We start from the raw sequence: 12,885 nt of genomic DNA, 5'->3' as shown, positions 1-12,885 counted from the left end.
TTGAATTATTACACATAAAGTAGTGGAGTAAAATACTGTCTAGAAAAAAAAATAACATAACAGTAATAGGGATTCATGTGAGCAGACATCCAAGCCTGGCCAATGGTACTTCTTGCAATGCTATTTTCCTTAATAACATTCTTTGATAACATAATAACTGGTACTGATTAAAAACAAAAGAGAATATATTGTTCTTTCACAACAATATATTCACCTTTTGAATCAGCAGCACAAATTCCTCAGCCTCAACTGTTGTAATCAACAGAGACCCAGGGCTACACATGGCAGCTGACACTACAAAGTCACTTGGAAATCAAAGTTTTACTTTTGACATATAATAGTGTTCAACTTGAAATTTCTTTGGCTTTTCTCTCACCCTCATTAGATGTTTTAGGAAAGAGACATTCTTCTTAGCATCCACAGCTGCACAATGCACCTCACAACACCTCTCTCCCCATAGGAGCACACACAGGTTCATAAGGAGGGAACTCTTATCTCCTTCCTCTGTCCCTCCTCTTCTTTATCTTCTTCTTTCCTTTTCCTTTTCCTTTTCCTTGATAATTTGCTTGATGGCTTAGTTAAAAGAAGACTGTTAGAGTCAAGAGGAGTCACGAGAGGCAGCAAAAATAAGATAGCATTCCATTTAATTAAGACACCCCCCTCTTCTTGATGGGTTCCTTTTGAAGTGGATTCTGCTTCTTTTGTGCAAAGAAAAACTGATGAAGGTGAAAATTTGAGATGACATTTGAAAAGAGGTTTTTTTTTTCTTTGGATTTTGTACTTCATATTATTTCAAAGAAAGTCTCAAATGATTTCTGGAACATTTCTGAAAAAAATAACTATGGATTTGATTGAATTATAAAAACATCTGCCATGCTAATAAATATCAACTTACATCTGGTAGTCAGGTGCTCAACTCAGCCCTCTTACGACAACTAATGGGTTTAACTAGACAAGACAAATCTATCTGAAGTGATTTGGCTTTCGGATTTGGTTCCTCAAGCTTTTAGGAAAGTGAGAGATACTTGTATTTCCTTTTAAAATGTGAGAAACTTCTTGGTAGAAAACTGAAATGTGAATATAAAGTATTTGTCAACATTTTAAAAGGAAAATATCTACCCATCATAGGAACTATTGACTTATCTTAAAAACTATTTCTTTCCTTGCTAGTTTCTCCGTACATCCTAGAAACCCAACACTTGAGTTGTTTCGTTTTAAGATTGCAGTGTACAGATAACCATGTGAATTAAATTTGTCTTTATTTATCTTACAGTCTAGCTCTATAAACACTGTTAAGCCATAAAAAGTAAACCTTATATCTGAGAAACCGTTTTCCATGCTCTTCCTTATTTTTATTAGCTCCCAGGAAGGAAGCAGTATGAGCTGTACAACATCATAGTAACAGAGTTTGCTTTGACAAGCAAAAATACTGCATCTGTGGCTAATTTCATAGTAACACTAACTGGTTCTCTCAAAGAAAATAAACTCCTCCACATGTAAAATCATTCTTCAATAATGAGATCATTTCAAATTATGCAAAAGTGTTCATAAAATCTACCCAGTGGATGATAAATTACTGCCAATACTGGGGTAACTGTCTCATGGTTTTATAAATTCATAATCCTCAGTTCTAAATACTTAATATTGATCATTAGTTAATACTACCTGCCATACACTTAATACTGGCAATTCTATAAAATCTTATTAGGATCAAATAATGAAACACTACTTTTTAAAAAATCTTGTAATAAAGTTTCTTCTTTTGTGTGCAATTAAAAAACACTATTCTTTTGAAAATGAAGTGTAATTTGAAACTAGAGATTCAAATGTTATAAAATTAAACTACATCTCTCTATAGTGTTTAAAATATATATTAAGTACTTTTTAAGGGAAAGAAGGACAAGAATTGGGGTACATGTGCCATAGGCTTAAGTATGAGAGAAATAATTCAACGAATATATTTTTTTTACTTAGCTATCAAATCCATCACCTCATTCTTACTTGGGTGATCCACATTTGGTGTTAAACTCTGTGATTGATGTTAAACTAACAATTTCTCTAAAAGAAGCTCACACCTGAGATGTTATATCACATTAAATCAACAGTACAACCACATCTTGTGGGGCAAAGGCATAGGAGCAAGGCACTGAGCATTGTATAGCAGTGCACCAATAGAAAAAATCGTAAACTTATTACAAGATTTGAGACTGCTTTAAACGAGATAGAATTTCATAAACAACTTGTACCTAACTTATACAAATAGTTAATGCTCAAACAGGCTTCATGATGCAAAATAGGAGTTGTGGAAGAAAAATTATTTTTAAAAATAATTCAATGATTTTTTAGATTGAAGTCAATAAATTAACTGATATATACTATCTTGCATTCATTAACTACTAAGAAGACACACTCACTTCTCTATATCTTTCATTTACTTAAAGACCTGAAACAATCTAATACCTTCTTAATGCTGTTTCCCAGATAAGACAATCCACAATCCAGTCTTAAAACGGTTTCTGAAATGTTATATTTAAAGAAATTAGTTGTTAGTCTTTTGCTTAAACCCAAATGTTCAGTCTCTTGAAAAATCAATTTTGTATTTACCTGGAAGGACTATCTGGAATTCTGATGGAAGTTTACCTTATTCAGGATGATTTTGGGAACAAACCCCTGCCATGAGATTTACCCAATATTTTTAATATGTAAGTTTTCTTATGTCATCTGATATTGGTTTTTCATCTGCATAGTCTAAAATGGCAGGATATATTTATGGCTCAGTAGACCTCTTCACTTCTTTTCTTTTTGTCCCAATACTTTTCTTCATGGGACAGAGATATAACACAACCCAATAGAATGAAGACCATGAAAATGTGCAGCTGCACTGGAAGGTGATGGGACAGCTCACGTCCAGTGTTTAATCCTAAACTGCAACATCCCATGATCTTCCAATATTCTGATTTCACACATCCATTTAACAATCATTTATAGAACCCCAGAAAACAATATCTGGGGTGGGCCCAGCCAATGAAGCAGACAAGTGGTATTCTTCCAGCCTCCACTAAGTTGGCCTCTATATGAGTGTACAAAAACTTTGAGTTAAGCAAAAAAGAAGAAAGGGTAAAATTGACACATGGCTTCTGGCTTCTGGCCCCAAACCCAGGGAAAACTGTGAAGTCAGGCAGGCAACCAGCCGCTTACTTGTTATGTTGATTAGGTTGCTGATTTAGCCAGCTGTACTTTGTTTTCCTGAATAATGAGATGCTTGGCAAAATCACTAGAATTCATTCTCAAGTTCTCTTTCAGTTTGTTAAGCTCAAAGTCATGGAGAATCTTGACAGTCATTAACTTTTCTCGCTTGATTCTTTCCGCAACATCTTTTGGAACATCAGGGATCATCCACGCCAACAAAAATTTCATTAGAAACACAACATGCTAGAGGAAACAAAAGAAAATCAGACACACTGCTAGAGTTGTCAAATGTTCATACAAATTGTTTCATTCGTTCAACAAACTGTGCTCGATACAGTAGCTAGAAGGAAAAACAAAGAGATATAGTCTCTGTCCTGGAACTTTCCTACAAAGACCAACATTAAGCAAACAAATATATACTAAAATACGTGATTACAGAGATTCCAGTTGAACGTGGTTATTGAATATACTCTTCATCTATGCTTCCTCCTGAAAACCTAATAAAATATTTGTAAAGAAATTTAAAAATTGTATTGTTCACAAAGACACACAAAAAAGGGAGGAAACAGTGATAACAGACTCGAGACAGTGAAGAAAGCTAGCACTTAAATTTGCAGTTGGTGATACAGTGATGGTAGAAATCAAGACAAAAGGCAATTTTGTTTCAAATCATCAGAAAAGTTCAGAAAAGTTCAACTAAGGACTTTGAAGGTGTAGTGTGGGTGGAGTTAAAAATAAGAGGCTTATTTAAAAATTTGTATAAGGGGCAGATGAATTTTCAGAGCCTCTCTCTCAACCATGTTCAGGAACTACTTCTCTCCAATCCCACCCTGGCAGCAACTGAGTACCTTATTTTCTGCAGAAATTATATTTTCTGCAGAAATTAAGACACAGAGCTGTGAACTCACAGGCAGCAGAGATGGCGAAAGATGGAGGTGTGGCACCATACTGGAAACAGGGCAACTCAATGCAATTCAGCATTCTGAACCATGAGATCTCTAGCCCCTCCTGCCTTTCTTGGCTCTCAACACAGTCATGAAATAGCTCAACAAACAGGAGGTTGGAGGATTTCTCTCTGGGAAAAATAACTAATCAGAGAAGTTAGAATTATAGATATCAAAATTTTGTAGGTCTCAAATGAAAAGGCCCCTTTATCACCCTACAGTGAAGCCCACCCAAGTGACGTTCTTCCTGTATGCACACAAAGCTTATAATCGGCTTTCCTTGCTTCGCTCTTAAATATGAGCAGATTGCCAAGAACAACCAAATACGTAAGAAAGTCTCTAATATGAAAGGGTAAGACTGAAGCACACAAATGGGAACTAAGAGGATACCTAGATAATGATGAGAGCAAGAGAAGAGTAGAATAAAAAAACAAAGATATGAATCTGACTATTTATAGGAGAGAAAATAAATGATAAATATAACAGAATTTCAAAACAGTTGTAACACCTGAATAACAGAAGTCCCAGAAAGACAGAACAGAGAAAAGAAGGAAATTATCAAAGAAATAGTACAAGCAGGGCTTCCCTGGTGGCACAGTGGTTGAGAGTCCACCTGCCGATGCAGGGGACACGGGTTTGTGCCCCGGTCCGGGAAGATCCCACATGCCACAGAGTGGCTGGGCCTGTGAGCCATGGCCGCTGAGCCTGCGCATCCGGAGCCTGTGCTCTGCAACGGGAGAGGCCACAACAGTGAGAGGCCTGCGTACCGCAAAAAAAAAAAAAAAAAATAGTACAAGCAAATTTTCTCAACTTAAAGGGTAATTATATTTGCAGGTCAAAGGGGCTTAGTGAGTGTCCAGAACAATTAATATTAATAGTCCAACATCACATGACTGTCTTGTGAAGTTTCATAAAAGGACTAGTGAGAGAATCCTCAAAGCTTATTGATACATAAAAAAATCATAAAGAATGGGAAATTAGAATGGTATTGTACTTCATAGCAACACTAGAAGCTGACAGAAAATAGAGCAATGTCTTGGAAAATTTCAGGAATACCTAAAAAAAGTTGGTTCAAAAATTTTCAGGGAAAATGACTTTTAATCAAATTCTATACCATTTAATTATCTATGTGGAAAAAGAAGAAATTTTAATATTCAAGTTCTCAAAAATTGTCCATTATTTTCCTCAGAAAATTAATGAAAGATGTGCTTTATCAAAATAAGCTAGTAATTCAAGAATGGGACAAAAATTGATGGAAGAAAATATAGTATTCAGTATAAGAGAAGTTGAAGAGAAGTTCCAGAATGATGGTGAGTCGGAGCCTGGGATGATCAAAAAAAATAAACAGAAACAAAAATTGCAAAGAATTCCTTTTGTAATTTACCAGGCTGAAAAATGATCTAAACCGTTGATGGAAAATGTGGGAATGAAAGTGATAAATTCATAAGGAACTGAGAGGGGTGAGGATTTAAATTACTTACATGTATAACCTTGATAAAAATAAAACAAATTAAACAAAAACTGATAGGAATTTGTGTTTTCTTGCATTAGACTTATCTAGTCTATTATTGGCCTTTACTGTCGAGTGAAAAAATGCCTAACATTTATTTATCTCTCCCTTATCGGCCTTCATGTCTTATGATTTGTAGCACTCAATTTGTAACTTAGTCAAATACCCCCTCTGTATTGGTTCTTTGTATTGCATGTCTTATATCCATAATTACCCTAGATTTTCCACAAGGTAGGAAACATAATATAGTGGACAGAGCAGAGGCTTGGCAGTGAGACATCTGGCATTGAAACCCAGCTCTAATATTAGCCGATTATCTTTAAACCAACTAACTAATTTTGCTGACTGTTGGATTCATTTGTCAAAGGTGAATAATAAAGCCGAACTTACAAAGTTATTATTACAGCCTCTGCAACCACTATTTATTAATAATAGGTATTCAGTAAAATAAGTGGGTCCTCTGCCCTCTGACTGACCTCAAAGACAGAGGTCTCATTTTTTCTTTTCTGTTACCTTGGTATCTTCAACAAGAGTAAGTGAGTAATAGGCAATCCACTGTACTTAAAATATTCCTAACTTACTTTTTATGAGAACAAATACTTCCTTCAAAATAGTCTATTGAGATAATGCTAATTTTCTGCGGAACAAATATGCTTAGAAATATATGCCTAAAGGGAGAAAAGACACTAACTGGCATGAAGGTTAATAAAGGCTCACCTCCATAATTATGATGAAGGTCATCTTAGCAGCAAGGACGTGCCAGTACTGCATACTATGAAAATATTTCTCCTCGTGATCAGGAGGATTTCTGTAATCTCTGTACCTGAAAAAAATGGAAGTAAATGCAAAATATAAGCTATAACTTCAAACAAAGAGACCTAGTATAAATTCATATTATTTCTTGTAAGAGACCCTTTCAGTTGACAACAAAAGTCAAGTCAAAGGAAAATAATTGCTATTATGAAACATTTATCTTTCCTATACAGATAAAAAGAAGAGCCATATGTTACTTTTGTATAGTATATATGTAGCAAGAGACACAAGTGAAACTGCTCTCCTGTTCTTCAGAGACAAATTTCTCTAGAGAGTTATAGCAAAATTTGCTCTTTCCATTCCATTCCCTCTCTTCCTACTCCTTAACACACTTAGTTCTATCATCACTCCACTGACACCAACTGTCTCCTATCATTAAACTGAAGGAACATTTTCATCCAGATCTTATTTGACCTGTGAAGAACAGAACTTGACATTGTTGACCATTCCTATTTTCTTGAAACTCTATTTTCTCAGCTTATATGACACTGCATTATTTTTGTTTTCCTTATTAGCCTTCTGGGGTTTTCTTGGTGTTCAATTTGTGAGTTCATTTTTTTCTGCAAGTGTCTAGATATTAATGTTCAAAGATTTAGTTCAGGTAGGAAGTGATGACATCAAGAAATCTGACAGTTGCCCATGTTATGATTCCTCTCTATATAAATATAGAATATAACAATGCTTTTGTCTACCTGTTTTGCAACATTTTGCTGGGTTTTTTTGTTGTTGTTGTTGGAATCCCAGATGAAGCACTTGGTTTAAGGTTTAAGTTTAAAAGACTTGATGTACCATATATATATATATATATACACACACACACATACATACACACACACACATACATAAATAAATATATATAACTTTAAATCCTAGAGTAAAAAGATCCTCACAGTACGTGAGACACTGAGTGTGAAAGCAGCAGGTTTACAAATCCAAGTTCACACTCCCTACATGAAGAAACCTTTTAAATGTGATGGCTGGTGAACTAATCGTATTATTTCTCTCTTCCTTACTCTGCCTCTTTTTGAGGACACATAGTTAAATTCAAGTAGGTTAAATGCACGTAAAATATGACCATGCTGTATGATTATAGATATTGCAACTTGGGACCAAGGAGGTATTTGTTGAAGAAAATTTTTCCAATAAACTTAGAAAATAAGAAACAATTCAAAATTGACATTATCTTTACCCATAATATTGTCTTACTTTTGGGCATTCTACTTTTTCAAATCAGAACCATACAATGTGTGAATTCTAGAATTCATGCACTTTATCCAGGATTTTTACTGCCCCAAGTAAATTTTGTTTTGTAAGACATGAAGGAAATGGAGAACTTAAGAAATACATTTAAAAACAAAATGAAAATAAGAGAAAACCTGCAAGTGGTGAAGTCTCGTTTTTCCGAAGGCACAGTGTGGTTTGGAAAATCGGCTATCAGGAATATTGACAGGCTGTTATTGACATACCCTTTCATAGGCTGAATGGCATTTTTTGAGTAGGCATAGTAGTAAACTAAACGGGGAATCATGTCCGATGTAAATGCAACAATAAAAGCCTAAAGGACAAAACAAGAGGGAGATCGTGAGCTAACAATGCAGTTTTACAAACGTCTGATTTGTATATCTTTCAGTTCCACATGCCTTATGGATACAAAATGATTAGAATGCTATTATTAATCAAATTAATATATGAGTCTTTGACCTAGAACATAAAATAGCTCATTTACAGTGTATAATCAGTATTCCAAGATTTCATAGCTAGAAAGTGCTATATTGAAAATTTAACCTAAATGTATCTGTCTCCAAAAACACCATGCCTGTGTCTATCTCCTTCCATCATGGCTTGCTATTTCTTACATTTCTTAACCAAATTTACTGGCCTGGACATGTGTGTGTGTGTGTGTGTGTGTGTGTGTGTGTGTGTGTGTGTGTGTGTGTGTGTGTGTGTGTGTGTGTGTGTAGGGAATGGAGAATGAAGAAATAGAAGACCATACTGGTAAATTTCCCACAGTTCAGTGCAATTAATTTCAGTATTTGAGGCCACAGGAATGGTATTTTCCCATCCTTTCCTAAGCTCTGGAATACTATAAATGTCATGTTTCCTTTAGGTAAGATAAGTCAATTTAAAAGCATTTGGCCCTGCCATCTACATTTTTAGTGGTAGATTTTTAAAATCTTTTAATATTGCTTCTATAGTTACTGGTCCATTTCATGTTTTATTATCACTTACTGAATATATTTTGGCAGTTTTATTTCTAAAAAGTGACAATTTCAAATAGATTTAAAAATTATTAGAATAAATGCATACATACCATTCTTATAATTTTCTCACTTGTACCCTGTAATTCTTTTTTTTGTTTGAGATTTTCAGTTTTATTTATTTTATCTTTTCAATGAACCAACTCGACTTATTTAGCAATTATATTGCTTTTTGTTTGTTTTCTAATTTATTTCTGTTTATATCTTCATTAATTCTTTCTTACTACTTTCTATTGATTAGTTTTACATTTTTTCTTAGTTTCACAAGTTACATGATCAGCTCATGGTTTCCTTCTTCTTTTTCAATAATAAAAGCATTTATTGGTATATAGTTTTCATAAGTATGGTTCTGGCTGATTCCTAAAATCAGCTAGGAAAATTTTGATAGGCTTTCATTTTAATTAAGCTTTCCTTATAATTTCAATTTTATTTCATCTTTGTACAATAATCTTCCTTGGAAGCATGAATGTTAAGTGGTTAAATTTTCTTTTTTGGCTATCTTATTATCAACTTCATTTTTTATACATTATAGATGAATATTCATTGTAAAATTTCTGCTTTTGGGAATTCAGTTTTATTATCATTTTTAATAAGTGCTCCATAAAAATGACAGGTAAATGTTGTGTATTCTGTTTGTAGTATACAACTTTATGTATAATCAAGCTTTAATTGTATTATTAAATCCTTTATGCCATTACTTATTTTCTGTCTACTTTGTCACATGCTATGAAACTATATCATGGTATTTTAATAAACATGTTTTTACAATTTTCCTTGTATATCTAAGAGTTTGCATGTCATAGAGTTGCCTATGTTGTTTAGCACATAAAAGTTTAGGGATGTTTTACCTTTATGGGCCATGATGAAATCAATGTAAATAAAGATTGAGTTAAACATCATTCACATCTCCCCATCCTCAAGAAAAGGAAAAAGTACAGTTATTCCACTGAAATAGGTCTACTTACATTAGTTGCAACAGAAAGGACAGCCATTCCATAAAGAATGTCTTGCCAAACACCTATGCTATGAGCCTTAGCGGCTACAGGTCTCCTGTACTGAGTAGTAAGCTTCCAGGCATCCACTCGAATCTCTATTATATTATTCAAGAGAGCAAGAAGAGGAGCCAAAGGAAAAGAGGCCACAAATAATGTAACAAATCCAAACTGGATAACTGCAGGGATAAGAGAAAAATTCACAAATTCATTATTGTGGAGGGGAAAACGGGGAACACTCTGCCTAACTCCTGCAACTTCCCTCATTTTGCAGGGATCTACATCAGCAAAACACTCCAGGTCTCTTTCCAGCTGTCCACATCCTCTTCCCTATAGGAAGCACAGTGACTTATTTGTTGAGCTGGTCATGTACAGCTCAGCTTCATCCCTGCTGTTTCTTTTGAGACCTGCTTGTCTGAAGAAAGCATTTATTCTTGTTAGATAAGATATTGTTATTCATAAAACACAGTCTTTTACTATGGTCTATGTTTAGGTCTATGCTACCCCAGCATTTACATGGGTATTGGCACATCAGTGGGGTAATCAAGTTTTCTATTTTGCTAATCTATGTACTTTTTAAGATCAGGGATAATGACCGACTCATTTGTATGTTTGGGGTATATAAAGACACTCAACTATAAGCCTTATGAACGAATGCATTATTTAAGATTTGAAGCTGTTAACAGAGGAAAAGGCAGAACAAACAAGATATCTGACAACAAATCAGGAAATGAATCATATAAAGCATCAGAAATATATGTGGGCAAAGGAAATATACATATCCTGGAATGAGGTATTTGTTAAGGTCCTGATCCTCTGTACTAACTTCACATCTTTCTAAATAAGTTTTACTCTCTGTCCTCATTGAGGCTTAACACCTGTGTAAGCTGGCTTCTCTCTCCACTTTTCTTCTTTTGTTTCCATCAGTGCTTGGGGTGAAAGAATCCACGCAGCTGGCAAACTGGGCTTCCCACATGAGTGAAGAAAAAATAAGAAGAGATACAAAAAATGGCTTTCCATTGAAGGAAAAAGGAAGAAAAGAATCTTCCACTAGTCCTCTATTTTTAGTTAGATCTTGAGTGTTTCTGGATTTCAGCTCTTCTCATAAGATTTCTCATTAGAATCAGTCTTGTCATCTACTAAACCAAGGGAACAAACTGCCTCCTTCCTGACTTCTCTACTGAACCAAGAAATAGAAAGTTAAGACAAAGTATTACGTAGAAACAGCTTGAATTTCCAGGTTCAAATCCCAGATCTTTACCTATAATCTCTGTGGCCCATGGCAAATTACTTAATCTATCCAAGTTTCAGTACCCTCTAAGATAAAATGACTATTTCTGTAGAATGTTTCAAGATTAGAGATAGTGTATGTAAAATATCTAGAATAAATTACCTCTTAGTGGTGTCTCAATAAATGGTAGTTAATCTTGTTATGAAACCCTGATTTCATCTTTTAATTTTAGTTATAATCTCTGATACATTTATGTACAAATTCACTTGAAACATAAGCAATTAATTAAAAATTACAGCCTTATCACTCCATAAAGCAAGGACTACCTAATTTTATAACTGGAGACTTCTTCCTATTTGTCCTGATGTACCTATTTTAATCCAGGTATCATATGTATGTGTTACAGTGGAGAATTGGTAACAAACTCAGGTCATCTCCGTTATTCTATCATGACTTTTATGGGCCATGAGAATAAGTTGGGAAAACAGTCCTCTTTAATTCCACCAAAGAAGCAGAGAAGGACATCTGAGAGGAAACACCCTGGATAAACTCCACAAGCAGTCCCCATTATTATTTCTCCTAAAATTTCATCTCAAGTTCTCTTCTCTTTTCAATCCTTAGAATATTTTATGCATTTCTTGCGTTCAATCTGGGTTTCCCTTGCATAACTGCTTTTTGCCTTCTTCTTTTCAGCTTGAAACAAGGGACATACACTAAATGTATGTCAGGCTTTGTAAATGTTTTTCAACATATTCTTTCTATGAGCAGTCACTGAGGCAAATGAAAGGAGAAAGCTACTTAAACTAATTTGAGACAGGTATTAAAAACTGATCCTTACTTAACAGAATTCCAGAGATTAGCCTTACAAAATGCAAGTCTTCATAGTTAACAAAAAGAGACTCAGAAAAGATTTGGCAACATTCCCTTTCTCCTGTGGACATGGAGGGAGAGACAGTGTTCTGCCTTATAAAACGAAGCCAAGGGGAATTCCCTGGTGGTCCAGTGGTTAGGACTCTGCCACAAAACAAAACAAAACAAAAACCTAAGCCAAATAATCTAGTTGGACAAGGTATTAAATTAAGATCTTTATCAAGAATTGATATTGGAGATTTGTATGAATGTTTGTAACTGGCACTCATTTCTTCTGTTTTAGGTTAAAACAAAGCTGCCCTTGTTAAGTGTTATTTGAAGGGGGGGGGAGGGTTTCCATTTCCCCCTCCCCCCCGCCCCTGGCAACCTCCATTCTATCTCTGCTTCTATGTGTTTGGCCATTTTAAGTACTTCATGTGAGTAGGAGTGGAATCACACAGTTGACTGGCTTATTTGATTTAGCATAGTGTCCTCAAGGTTCATCCATGTTGTCATGTAGAGCAGGATTTGGTTTTTTTAAGGCTGAATAAAATAAAAATCCATTATATGTATATTTATACCACATTTTTTATCCATTCATCTGTCAATAAATATTTTGATTGTTTCCACAAAAAAAAGTGATCCTTACTTTATTTGGTTCAACAGCATTAACATTAAATTGATAGGAAAAATATCTCTGAGATTGGTGTTTTGAAATTAATTTCATTCATATTTGGTGGGAAATAGAAATACTGAACCAATCTTTTCCATACCCACCCATCTATCTTTTCATCCACTAGCCAATGATTTACTGAACACCTACTATGTGCAAGGTAGGAAGAAATATTAAGAGCTGAAAAATACTTATTTTACTCAGCCTATTCCATGTTTCAAGGCAGTGGTTGAAAATTACCTGTTTCCAAGTACTCATAGAATAGTCCGAGAGAACCAAAAGTTTCAAGGTCATGGTCCTGCTCCCATCGACTGTATAGCTTTTCAGAGTTGGTTCGAGCTTTTCGGCGTCTCCACCAATTCAGAACCAAGCTGTTGGAAGTGATAAAGTAAATACATGAAATAGGGTTTAAAAGAAAGGGGTCAG

General features: G+C 34.7%; 1 protein-coding gene across 1 annotated transcript in view; it reads right to left on the bottom strand.

Moving 5' to 3' along the window:
• Positions 1–2,419: 2,419 nt before the first annotated feature.
• ANO5 (anoctamin 5) overlaps positions 2,420–12,885 on the bottom strand; it is a gene marked incomplete at its 5' end in the record, with an annotated part of 95,549 nt that continues 85,083 nt past the window's right edge. Inside the window, 5 exons of the mRNA XM_082659075.1 lie at positions 2,420–3,432; positions 6,361–6,466; positions 7,833–8,011; positions 9,680–9,885; positions 12,700–12,830. Coding sequence (XP_082515201.1) covers positions 3,211–3,432; positions 6,361–6,466; positions 7,833–8,011; positions 9,680–9,885; positions 12,700–12,830 — 844 coding nt within the window. The 3' untranslated portion in view covers positions 2,420–3,210. The remainder of the gene's footprint in view (positions 3,433–6,360; positions 6,467–7,832; positions 8,012–9,679; positions 9,886–12,699; positions 12,831–12,885) is intronic.

This window comes from Grampus griseus (genome assembly GCF_964374135.1).
Source record: "Grampus griseus genome assembly, chromosome: 8".
Taxonomy (NCBI): domain Eukaryota; kingdom Metazoa; phylum Chordata; class Mammalia; order Artiodactyla; family Delphinidae; genus Grampus; species Grampus griseus.
Note: the sequence above shows the minus strand (reverse complement) of the source record. Positions and strands in the feature narration are given on the sequence as shown.